The 13,018-nt window shown below is 42.1% G+C and overlaps 1 protein-coding gene across 5 annotated transcripts in view; it reads right to left on the bottom strand.

The window, feature by feature from the left end:
* SRP19 (signal recognition particle 19) overlaps positions 1 to 12,947 on the bottom strand; it is a 30,217-nt gene extending 17,270 nt beyond the window's left edge. The window contains exons 1-6 of one of the 5 annotated variants that reach the window (XM_078005108.1): positions 12,825 to 12,947; positions 12,614 to 12,739; positions 11,650 to 11,725; positions 9,710 to 9,781; positions 9,500 to 9,611; positions 6,320 to 6,860 (exon numbers count right to left, since the gene is read on the bottom strand). In XM_078005108.1, coding sequence (XP_077861234.1) covers positions 6,829 to 6,860; positions 9,500 to 9,611; positions 9,710 to 9,781; positions 11,650 to 11,725; positions 12,614 to 12,739; positions 12,825 to 12,865 — 459 coding nt within the window. In that variant the 5' untranslated portion in view covers positions 12,866 to 12,947 and the 3' untranslated portion in view covers positions 6,320 to 6,828. Of the gene's footprint in view, positions 1 to 6,319; positions 6,861 to 9,499; positions 9,612 to 9,709; positions 9,782 to 11,649; positions 11,726 to 12,613; positions 12,740 to 12,824 lie in introns of those variants that run through there. The other 4 variants (XM_078005107.1, XM_078005109.1, XM_078005110.1 and 1 more) reach the window with 4 other exon arrangements.
* Positions 12,948 to 13,018: the final 71 nt, after the last annotated feature.

The raw sequence follows: 13,018 nt of genomic DNA, 5'->3' as shown, positions 1-13,018 counted from the left end.
TGAGTGCATGAGTTCAAGACTAGCCTGGGCCACATGGTGAGACCCTATCTCTACAAAAAATACGAAAAAATTAGCGGGGGGTGGTGGAGCATGCCCGTAGTCCCAGCTACTCAGGAGGCTGAGGTGGGAGGACTTGAGCCCGGAGGTCAAGGCTGCAGTGAGCCAAGATGGTGCCAGTGCACTCCAGCCTGGGCGACAGGGCCAGACCCTGTCTCAAAAAACAAAAAAACAAAACCTACTTCTGAAGGTGTGCGTTGGTCCACAGGGTCTCCAACATCTGCTTTTTGATGTCTGCATGTCTAGAATTATGGTGTTTAGAATAACACATGTACAATTCAGATCTTTACCTATCAAATATTACAGTTCTATATAGCATGGCTGGAAAGTAAACATATTTGAGAATGACATTAAAAGTTTTCCTGGCTCACTGCTAGAACACTAACTCTCAAAATCTTACAACATACACACTTAGGAGTTTCCTTGGTTAGATCGATGCTTCCCAAAAACTTTGGTGTGGGCCAGGCGCGGTGGCTCACGCCTGTAATCCCAGCACTTTGGGAGGCCAAGGTGGGGGGCTCAACTGAAGTCAGGAGTTCGAGACCAGCCTGGCCAACATGGTGAAACCCTGTCTCTACTAAATACAAAAAATTAGCTGGATGTGGTGGTGCATTCCTGTAATCCCAGCTACTTGGGAGGCTGAGGCAGGAGAATGGCTTGAACCTGGGAGACAGAGGTTGCAGTGAGCCAAGATCACACCATTTGCACTCTAGCCTGGGAAGCAAGAATGAAACTCCATTTCAAAAAAAAAAAAAAAAATTGGTGTGCATCAGAACTGATGGAGGATGGGGATGGAGACGAGTGTTGTTAAAGTAGATTACTGTACTCTAAGATTCTCATTCAGGAAGTCGGGGGTGGGGCTGAAAGTTTTGCATTTTTAAACAGCCCAGGCAATGTGGGTCCAGGAACTGCACTTTGAGATAAAACCACTGGGTTAGGTAAATGCTATCTTTGTATCTTAATACACAGAGGTTTCCAGACCTGGCTGAACACTGGAATCATCTGAGGACCTTTTCAAAAATGATCTCTGCCTCCTCTAACAAAGTGCTGATTTAATTAGTCTACCATGGTAACCAGGTGCCAGTATGCTTTAACAACTCTGTAGGTGATCCTAGTATGGAGCCAGGGTTGAGAACCACTGGTAGAGACTAGTAATGAGGACAAGACTCTTCCTTTGTTGGCCAGGCTGGTCTCAAACTCCTGGGCTCAAGAGATCTACCTGCCTTGGCCTCCCAAAGTGCTGGGATTACAAGCATGAGCCACCATATCCAGCCACTCTGAACTTTTGTGGTTTTTCTGTTTTTTTGAGACAGGGACTCACTCTGTCACCTAGGCTGGAGTGCAGTGGCATGATCACAACTCTCTGCAGCCTCAATCTCCTGGGCTCAAGCGATTCTCCCGCCTCAGCTTCCAGAGTAGCTAGAACTACAGGTATGTGCCACCAGGCCCATCTAATTTTTTTTTTTTTTTTGTAGAGAGGGAGCCTTCCTATGTTGCCCAGGCTGGTCTTGAAGTCCTGGGCTCAAGTGGTCTTCTTGCCTCAGTCTCCCAAAGTGCTGAGATTACAGGTGTGAGCCACAGCACCCGGGGCAGATCTCAACTTATAATCAGCCTTTTGGTCCTTCTATCTTAAACACCAGCAACCAAAACAAAGCTACTAACATGATAGGGATCAAAATAAAAATAGAAGGAAAAAAAAGGAACTTGGAAACAAGAAGACTATAAATCTCACCTTCTGAGAAATAAATTACATCCATGAACTGAGAATAGAATGCTAGAAAAAGGAAACATGCAAATTACAAGAGCTTAAAGAAGTTAAAAAGAAGGCCGGGCGCGGTGGCCCACACCTGTAATCTTAGCACTTTGGGAGGCCAAAGCAGGCGGATCACCTGAGGTTGGGAGCTCGAGACCTGCCTAACCAACATGGAGAAACCCTGTCTCTACTGAAAATACAAAAATTAGCCAGGCATGGTGGTGCATACCTGTTATCCCAGCTACTCGGGAGGCTGAGGCAGGAGAATCGCTTGAACCCAGGAGGCAGAGGTTGTGGTGAACTGAGACTGGGCCACTGCACTCCAACCTGGGTGATAGTGTGAAACTCCACCTCAAAAAAAAAAAAAAAAAAAAAGAAAGAAAGAAAGAATCATTTGTGGATCTCATTGAATACATCTGAATTCTGGGCTGGGGCCAGAGATACTGCATTTTTCACAATCTTTCACCAGAGGCCAGTGCTGCTGGTCCTTAAACCACACTTTTAGTAGCAAGTGTACTACATGACTGAGCTGTGAACAGAATGTATAATAATGGAAACTCTGAATAGTGGTTAAATTATGAAATATATTGGTAGACTGGGAAGACAGGAAGACAGGAACTATGCAAGCATATGGTAGAGAAAGAAAACTAAATCCTCTTCTTCTACAGATGGAAGTTAATGCCTAAAACAGAAACACACTATTAAAACTAGCTGGCTTTTAAAATTATATATAATTTTGATAACAGATTCCTTAAGAAGTGAGTACAGGATGTGAACACAGTTCATAAATACAAAAAGCACTTCAACATCTACATTATGATTCCCTTTTTCAGCTAGGTGTGGTGGCATGCACCTCTAGTCCCAGCCACTTGAGAGGCTTGCTTCAGCCCAGGAGTATGAGAACAGCCTCAGTGAAATCGTGCAGTGGCACGATTTCAGCTCACTGCAACCTCCATTTCCCAGGGTTCAAGTGATTCTCCTGCCTCAGCCACCCGAGTAGCTGGGATTACAGGTGCCTGCCACTGCACCCGGCTAATTTATGTAGTTTTTAGTAAAAATGGGGTTTCACCATGTTGGCCAGGCTGGTCTTGACCTACTGACCTCGTGATACACCACGCCTGGCGAATTTCTATTCATTTTTTAAGCTACCCAGTCTGTGGTGTTCTGTTACAGCAACATAAAACACTAAGATTTCAGAATTATTGCTGTAACAATATATTGCCATTTCTTCACATTACTGCAATTGGTGCAATCAGTGAACTTTTTTTTTTTTTTTTTGCCAGTTGTTAAGTGAAAACTGTAATCTTTTTAAAACAGACAAAAAAATTTTTTTTAATAAGGTCTCTTTTTTTCACCCAGGCTAAAGTGCAGTGGCACAATCACGGCTCAGTGCAGCCTCAACCTCCCAGCCTCAAGTGATCCTCCCACCTCAGCCTCCTGAGTATAAAAGTTTGTAATTAAAAAAAATTTTTTTAGAGGCCAGGTGTGGTGTGGCTCATGCCTATAATCTCAGCACTTTGGGAGGCCAAGGCGAGCAGATCATGTGCAGTCAGGAGTTCGACACCAGCCTGACAAACATGGTGAAACCCTGTCTCTACTAAAAATACAAAATTAGCCAGGCGTGGTGGTGATGCTTGAAATTGGGTGGCAAAGATTGCAGTGAGCTGAGATCACGCCACTGCACACCAGCCTGGGCAATGTGTATTTGGCTCATGATTAGGAGCTGGGAAATCCAAGAGCATGGCACAGTATATGGCAAGGGTCTTTGATGCTGCGTGATCCCATGGTGGAAGGTGAGAGGACAAAGAGGGTGTGCTCCGGAGAGCAAAAGAAAAATTTGGCTGAACTCCATTTTATAACAAACCCACTCCTGAGATAGTAACATTAATCCATTCCTGAGGGCAGAGCCTCCATGGCCCAATCACCTCCCAAAGGTTCCACCTCTCTATAACATCACAATAGCAATTAAATTTCAACATGCATTTTGGAGGGGACATTCAAAATATAGCACTGACAATCCTTATTGCCCCCAAACTAAACCACTTCCAGATTTCAACCATCTTTCTGTGACAAATCTTTTAAGTTGGCTACCACAGTATACTTTTTTTTTTTTGAGACAGGGTCCAGCTCTGCTGAGGTGAGTGGAATAGCATGATCACGGCTCACTGCAGCCTCACCTCCAGAGCTCAAACAATCCTCCCACCTCAGCCTCCCAAGTAGCTAAGACTATAGGCAAGTACCACCATGCCCAGCTAATTCTTTTATTTTTTGTAAAGACAGAGTCTCACTATGGTGCCCAGGTTGGTCTCAAATTCCTGGACTCCAGTGATCCTCCTGCCTCAGCCTCCCAAGGTGCGGGATTACAGGTGTGAACCACTGTACCTGGCCCAGTATGCGTTCTCAACTACTTTCTTCCTTAGCTGCCTTGGCTGTCAGGACTGAAAAAGCTATGTAGTCACCCCTCATCTGCGGTTTCACTTGTTGTTTCAGTTACCTTGGTCCCAAAACAGGTGAGTATAGCACAGTATTTTGAGAGAGACTGACAATTTCCACATACCTTTTATTACAGTATATTGTTATAATTGTTCTAATTTTATTGTTAATCTGTTACTGTGTCCAATTTATAAACTTTATCATAGGTATGTATTAACCCATTCTCACGCTGCTATGAAGAAATATCCAAAACTGGGCAATTTTTAAAGGAAACAGGTTTAATTGACTCATAGTTCCGCATTGCTGGGGAGGCCTCAGGAAACTTACAAACATGGCAGAAGGCAAAGGAGAAGCAGGCACCTTCACAGGGCGGCAAGATGGAGTGACTGCAAGCAGGGGAAATGCCAGGCACTTATAAAACCAACAGATCTTGTAAGACTCACTATCTCAAGAACAGCACAGGGGAAATTACCCCCATGATCCAAGTATCTCCACCTAGTCCCACCCTTAACACATAGGGATTTGGGGATTATAATTCAATATGAGATTTTGGGTGGGGCCGCAGATAACCATATCAGGTATATATGAATAGGCAAAAACATAGTATATATATGGTTCAGTACTATCTGCTGTTTCAGGGATCCACTCAGAGTCTTGGAATGCATCCCCCAAGGATAAGGAGGACTGCTGTGTTCACTTTCTCAGCCTCCTTTGCAGCTAGAGATGAACGTGTCACAGTTCTCAACAGCTAAACTAAGTGAAAGCCTGCTGGGAGGAATTCTGAGAAATCTCATGCCTATGGTCTCAGCTACTTGGGAGGCTGAGGTGGGAGAACTACTTGCCAGAAGTGGCTGGCACAGCTACCTTTACTTCCTGCCTTGCACTCACGTAAATACTAGCCCTTTTACAAGCAGGAACAACAATCATAAAGGTGTTAGAAATATGTCATGAACAGTAGAGCGGAAAAATACAAAAAAGGCATCACTGAGAGCTAAACCAACAACCACAGCAGCCTCACTTGGATTTAACATATGAGACAAAAATCTCCTGCTTAAGTCCCTCATTGTTACACAGCAAACACATTCCCTTGTTGTGTTACACAGCCAAACACACCCACTTTCTCAAAGAAGGCTGCTCTGAATTATGTTTTACACATACTCCCCTCTCCCCAGGATTTATTTGTAAGTCAAATATGTAAACTCTTATACTATTATGTTCACTATAAAACAGAAATTGTTAAGAATTAAAAAAAAAAAAAAAGTCAACAGGCCAGCTGGCTCATGCTTGTAATCCCAGCACTTTGGGAGGCCGAGGCAGGCAGATCAACTAGGTCAGGAGTTCAAGACCAGCCTGACCAACACAGAGAAACCCCTTCTCTACTAAAAATACAAAAGTAGCTGGGCGTGGTGGCACATGCCTGTAATCCCAGCTACTAGGGAGGCTGAGGCAGAAGAATCACTTGAACCTGAACCTGGGATGCGGAGGTTGTCGTGAGCTGAGATTGCGCCACTGCACTCCAGCCTGGGCAACAAGAGTGAAACTCTATCTCAAAACAAACAAACAAACAAAAAAAAAACAACACACACTTAAAGAAAATGGAATTTACTGAAAATAAGAGGTAGCTTGCAGAATTCAAGGAAGAGCCAAACCAGGCCTCAGAAAGAACAGCAATCAGGATAGCTCAAAATCACTACTTTCAGAAACTGCTCTGAAATAAATTCAGAAGCACCAATCCAATTTAGTTTCTTGAAGGAAAGTGTACCTCAAGGTGCTGAAGTACAGTTAATTTTAGAACTCCCATGAAAATCATGTTCTTAAACCTACAAAATAAGCAAATTTAAAGCTTAAAATCCAGGACTTTCCATGTCAAAACAAGAATTGAACGATTCGATTACAGTAACAGATTAAAATATGATCTACAGACTGGCTTTTTACAGACTCCCCTGTTCCCCACCCACAAGAGGACCTACCACTTTCTTCTAGTTTTAGACTCACACTATGGAAACTTTCACTACATATTTTATTCTTAATACCTCTCCTCTCCTAGCATTCATTCATAAGCAAAAGCTGCAAAAGTCAGTTTCAAATTTTATTTCATTAACTTAAAAGGTGGACAAAATGTTTATTTTAAATCGAATTGAAATTTATCTGAAACAAGTAACTCATTTCAAGTAACTTATTGTACAGTCCTTTGTCCATTTAAAAATATTCTTTCTTCCAAAAAAACTGCATTGAAAGACAAAAAAATTCTTTTATAGGGCATAAAAGCGAGATGCAAACTTCTGATGTAAATGTTTCACTGTCAACTCCGATGATAAAGATGAGAGGCACAAGCGTTCACAGTTCAGTTAAACGATGCAAACAAAAAGCTTCTGTTTCCCTCTGATACAAATCAGAAGTCTCCATTCATGTCTCTTACAGTAGTACCACATACTTGATGCTGATACTAGGTTACTTCTTTTTCTTTCCTTTCCCTTTTTTACTTCCCTCTCCTTGTTGAAGACTTTGGTCAGCACCTCCTGCTTTTTGTGTCCTTGTTTTTAGTTTAGGTATCATTTCTGCTGCATACAACATTACTGACTTACCTAGGAACCAGAAGTTAGGCTTAATGTATAATCTGAGAAATAAGACATAAAAAGTCATCAACTTGAATATCACAAAGTGTAAGAAACTATCACATCAAGAAAATGGAAAATATGTTTTTTAAAAAAATGAAAAATCAAATGACTGAAGACACTGACTAGCTCAAGCTGGGGGAAATGTACTGAGAGTGAGAATAATGCTGAAAATATTTAAATGAATCAAATCAAAAGGCAAACATAAGTATGAAAAAAAAATTTTGGTCTTGGTCCTAGCAATTAGCTTGAAGATCTAAGGAGTATCCAAATACACCTCAGGTAGGAAACAGAGTCAAAATATCATTGTCTCTTAAGACACTGAAACACAGGGTTTTCTCAGACTTACAACAAAAAAACAGTATCATCAAGTCACAAGAGATCCGACGGGTAAGATCAGATGATCTACACTTACATGCATTCCTGCTCTGCATACCGACAACCAGCTGCCTTCACCCAAAACAGACTAAGCTCCTCAGCTCTGCTTTCTTTTTACTATTTTACTTGGGTCTTACTGGAAATAGGAAGTGACATGTTCTCATCACAATTTCTACCCCTATTTTATCTACTAGTTAATTACAAGATTTTGTTTGTTTTTGTTTTTTTGAGATATAATATAGGAAAATGTTAAGGAGGAGAAAAAACGTATTAGAATATACTATCACTCCTTAGTCACAACCTGAAGCATCTAGCAATACCTACCAATCCTGATGAGTTTTAGTATATAAAAAAAATCTATTTTAGGCTGAGCCCAGTGTACCATGTCTGTCATCTCGGCTCTTTGGGAGGCTGAGGCAGGAGGATCACTTGTGTCCACGAGTTTGAGACTGGCTTAGGAAACATAGCAAAACCCCATCTCTAGAAAAAATAAAAAATCATGCGTCTGTATTCTCAGCTACCTGGGAGGCTGAGGTGCGAGGGTTGCTTGAGCCCAAGAGGTCAAGACTGCAGTGTGTTAGCTGAGTGTGGTGGCTCACGCCAACACTTTGGGAGGCCGAGGTGGGCAGATCACCTGAGGTCAGGAGTTCGAGACCAGCTTGACCAAGATAGAGAAACTCCATCTCTACTAAAAATAAAAAATTAGCTGGGTATGGTGGCTCATGCCTATAATCCCAGCTACTCGGGAGGCTGAGGCTGAAGAATCACTTGAACCTGGGAGGCAGAGGTTGCGGTGAGCCAAGATCACACCATTGCACTGTAGCCTGGGCAACAAGAGCGAAACTCTGTCTCAAAAAAAAAAAGAAAAAGACTGCAGTGTGCCATAATCGTGCCACTGCACTCAACCTGGATGACAGAGTGAGCCCTTGTCTTTAAAAATAAAAGTTCAAACATGCTGGCTGGGCATGGTGGCTAATGCCTGTAATCTCAGCATTTTGGGATCTCCTCAAGATGGGAAGATTGCTTGAGGCCAGGAGTTTGAAATTAGACTGGGCAACATAGTGAGACCCTTGTCTCTCTATTTTAAAAAAATCAGGCCGGGTGCAGTGGCTCATGCCTGTAATCCCAGCACTCCGGGAGGCCAAGGTGGGCAGATCACGAGGTCAAGATATCGAGATCATCCTGGCCAACATGGTGAAACCCCATCTCTACCCAAAATACAAAAGTTAGCTGGGTGTGGTGGCACATGCCTGTAGCCCCAGCTACTCGGGAGGCTGAGGCAGGAGAATCACTTGAACCAGGGAGTCGGGGGTTGCAGTAAGCCAAGATCATACCACTGCACTCCAGCCAGAGCGAGACTCTGTCTCAAAAACAAACAAAAAAAAACCAAAAAAATCAAACAAGTTGTCAGTTTGTCTGACAGTTTCACTGTTTTTAAGTAAATTTAATGGGAGAGTTCAACTAAACTGAGGGGATTATTAAAATGAAAGAAAAAATTAATAGCTCTGTTTTAAAAAATTAAAATTCTCAGAGATGAAAATTCAGAAAAATAAACAACATGTAAACAAAAACTTATCTTCCTAATACTCAGAACTAACATTCTGTTATATTGATGTCAGTTTGGTTACTGTTTTTCATGAAATAAAACACTAGAGATGACGCAACAGTCTTCTATGACCATCAATCCCTGGGTTTCTACTCTCTATCCTGCTCACCATTAGGTGACTACTGTCTTAAGAGTGAGTGTTTCCATATAGAGCATTTCAAAAAAATACCAATAAGCAACATTACATATGCATCTATCAATAGTAATATTTTGTATTTAAATTTACCTAAGTGGTACCATATTATGCATATCTCTTGCTTTTTTCAGTCAATACTGCTTTTTAGATTTATTAATGATAGAATAATTAGATATTAACAGACCTCAAGGACCTCTAGGATCTGAAATGGCAATTAATGTTCAACAACTTAATAATTTTATATTCTTAACCTGGGAGCAATGACAGACTTCCAGAGGTTTCTAAAATGTTCACACAACAATTTTTTGGAAAAATGTTTAGTGGGTCTCATTACATTTTCAAAGAGGTCGTTCACCTCAAAGAAATTAGAACTACTGCTTCTCTCCATGAGCAGTAGTCCTGTCTTTAAATTAATCTTCAGAATGTAAACTGTGACTTTCACCTTTCAGTTTTAGAACCTTTTCTGTGTTGCATAGGAGAAACCTATCCCTGAGCCCCACTGATTCATTTAAAAAGCTTACGTGATGGGAACTGCACAAGGCAGAGGCTGCCATCTTCCTGTTTGAGCTGGACCCGGACTCTGCCTCTGTATTGGACATCACGATTCCATTCTCTAGAGTACATTTTATTTTTCTAACATAAACGAAACAAAAGAAAAACAGGGCTTAAGAAAGTTATTACATCAATTAGATGAGTATGAGTATGGAAAATAGTGAAGAACCACGTCATACCTCAAGAAATACGTTAAGTCCAACTGCTGAACATACATCTTGAATCTCTGTAGCTGTAGGATTTTCAACAGCCTGAACAGTTAAAAACATAAACACTAAATATATTTGCTTTAAGTGGACACTGCCATAATGTTGGGTAAATAATTTCAAATACTATAATCAAACAAGTACCAAAACCCTAGGTTTCCTTTTTCATTAAGTACAGATGCTTCCACTGTAATTTAAAAAATTCCTAGGAATAACACTAATGCATACGTGTGTGCCCATCTCCCCTCCAACAGAACATAAACTTCTGAGGGCACGGGCTTTGTTTTGTTAACCAGTGTATTCCCCAGCACCTAGCATGGTACTCTGAACATAGTAGGCGCTCAATGATTACTGACTGCTTAAACAATTACACATACAAACACTTTAGAAAACTGCTAGTATCTACTAAAGCTGCATTGTTTATGGCCCTGCAATTCCATTCCCAGATGCGTTCTACAAAATATGTTCACTAAAAGACAACTATTTATAATAGCCTCAAACTATTAATAGAAATAATCCAATTTTCCATCCAGAGTAGAAAGGGCCAGGTGTGGTGGCTCACAACTGTAATCCCAGCACTTTGGGAGGCCAAGGTAGGCAGATCACTTCAGTTCAGGAGTTTGAGACCAGCCTGGGCAACATGGAGAAATCCCATTGCTGCAAAAAAATACAAAAATAGCCGGACGTGGTGGCATGTGCCTGTAGTCCCAGCTACTCGGAAGGCTGAGGTTGGAGGATGGCTTGAGTCCGGGAGGTGGAGCCTGCAGTGCGCTGAGACTATACCGCCGCACTTCAGCCTGGGTGACAGAGCCAGACCCTGTCTCTTAAAAAAACAAAAAAGAAGGCAGAAAAGACTCTGGTGTATTCACACAATGCAATACTATAGAGGAGACAGGGCAGTAGTTTTGAGTAGGGAAATTCTGTCCTCAGGCTCCCTACCCCTACACACACGCAAAAGACATCTAGCAATGCTTGGAGACATTTTTGATAGTCACAATTAGGGAATGGGGTTTGGAGAAGGATAGTGGGTAGAGGCCAGGGATACTGCTGAACATCTTAAAATGCACATAACAACCCCCAACAACAATTATCTAGCTCAAACTGGCAATGGTGCTGCTATTGACAAACTCTGTTACAGAGCAATGAAAATTCAACTACATTCTAATATGTAGATAAATCTCGTAAGCTTAAAGTTCAGTGAAAAAAAAAGATACAAAAGTACATACTGTGAAATTCCGTTTACAGAAAAGTGAAAAATAAGCAAAAGTAACCTATGGTGTCAAAGTCATGACAGTGGTCATCCTGGTATTTTTGAGCATATGCGGAGGCGACAGTGACTGGGAGGGAACATAACGCAATCTTCCTGGATGCTTATAATGTTTTCTTTTTTGAGTGCTTGTTACCACCCAGATGTACTCATCACGTGAGAATTCACTGCATCAAACCTAGGTGCCTTAAATCTGTCATATTACAAAATACAAATTACATTTTAATAAAACTCAACAGGGCTGAACTTTTTGCAAGTCTTCACATACTTAAAAAAATCTCAACTACATTCTGAATATTATTAATATATCGTACAATGTCATAATTGTGATTTCCTGTATCAAGGGGAACAATGTCATAACTTCGTTTTAAAAAAACATGTAAAATCTACAGACTCTGGCCCCACTTCTTTACAAACACAGGCTCATTAAGAGCCATTAAAAAAAAAAATCCCTTCAGCTATGAATTAATGCCTTTCTGGTTTCACCAACACTAAGGAACGCACCCCAATTCTTGGCTGTCCTTCTCCCCAAGCCCGAAATAAATGCAGTGAAGAGAACCCCCTGTGGCTCTAACAAGATGACGTGGCCCGACCAGGATGACACCCCCCATTCCCTCGAGGACCAAGGAGCCAGCCATCTGCTTACCTTACTTATGGGGATTCGCCTTCCCTCTGCGATGGTCTTCTTATTATTTAAATAAGCAGGATAGATACAAATAAACCTGCCATAGACAATAGCATAAGTGGTATCACTAGAGCAGTAAGACGCAGGAGAAGAGGGTCGGGTGGCAGGAAACCGAAGGCCAATTCATGCTGAGTAGATATCAGATGGCTACTCCCTTTTCAAACCCTTCTTTTTCTGCGTGGCTGCTGAAAAATCAACCTTGGAAAGGTCCCCTCCAGCAACCAATCAGACTGGCTGCAGGCCTACTCCTCATTCTGAGTGATCCCCCTCCCTCAACCAATCAGACTGGCACTGGTCAATAGGAAACCTCTACAGAGTATTTAAATCCCAGAAAATTCCGTAACCAACAGCTCTTGGGCGGCTTGCTGGAGCCTGCTTCCACCCTGTGGTGTACTTTTGTTTAAAATAAATCTGCTTTCGCTGCCTTGCTTTGTGTGTTTTGTTCAATTTCTTATTCAAAACGTCAAGAACCTGGACAACTACACTCAACGGATAACAAGTATTTTCAAAAATACATTCTTTCGGTCCGTGGTAGGCAAGGTCATCATCATTGCTGGTACACCTATGCTATTATTTGCTTAATGTTTTTTCTTTAAATTACCTCCCTTTTACTTAACTTAATTAAAGATAAACTTTATCCACTACCTTGGAAGGAAAAAAACCACACTAATAGAAACAAAACAACCTGGGTAAATGTTACATTAGACACAGCAGCCTGTTAAAAGTTCCTGAGAATGGGTCCGCCCTCTTATATAAAAAGTGTCCGAGGTATTAAAAACTTCAAAATTTCACAAATGAGCCTTTCCGAACGCAACAATAATTAAAAAGAACACATTTCTCACACTGAGATTATGTTACTTAATATTATGTCCACGTAGCACCCAAAATCCTTGTCTCGCGTACAGGTAAACACTAGGCTACCTACGGTAGGAATTTCAGGAGCCCTGCGAAGAGCCTGGTGGCTGCTGCAGGATTCTCACAAAAATCAGCCGCCAAGGAGACCCGCGGAGCCCGTCCAGGGCGAGCTGGATCAGCTAGGCCATTCCAGAGGCTGCGGAGCGGAGAAGGGCGGTGTAACACTCGCGGCACCACAGCAAGCCCCTTCCTTTCTGAGGACCCACCTACCCAGAACCCACCTGTCCTGGTCCGCCGGGGACCGCGCTGCAGCGCAAGCCATCTTCACAAGAGTCTAAACAACAGCCCAGGAGCCGAACTTGAAAACCCGGGAGGAACTCAGCTCGGCGTTTCCGAGACAGCCCGCTTTTCCGCCGGAAGTCCTGCCCACCAAATGGTTCCGCGTCCGCGATTTCTCACCGCCTGTTTGTTCCGG

Source organism: Macaca mulatta, chromosome 6 (genome assembly GCF_049350105.2).
Source record: "Macaca mulatta isolate MMU2019108-1 chromosome 6, T2T-MMU8v2.0, whole genome shotgun sequence".
NCBI lineage: Eukaryota > Metazoa > Chordata > Mammalia > Primates > Cercopithecidae > Macaca > Macaca mulatta.
The sequence above is the reverse complement of the archived record's forward strand: the minus strand, read 5'-3'. Positions and strand labels throughout refer to the sequence as shown.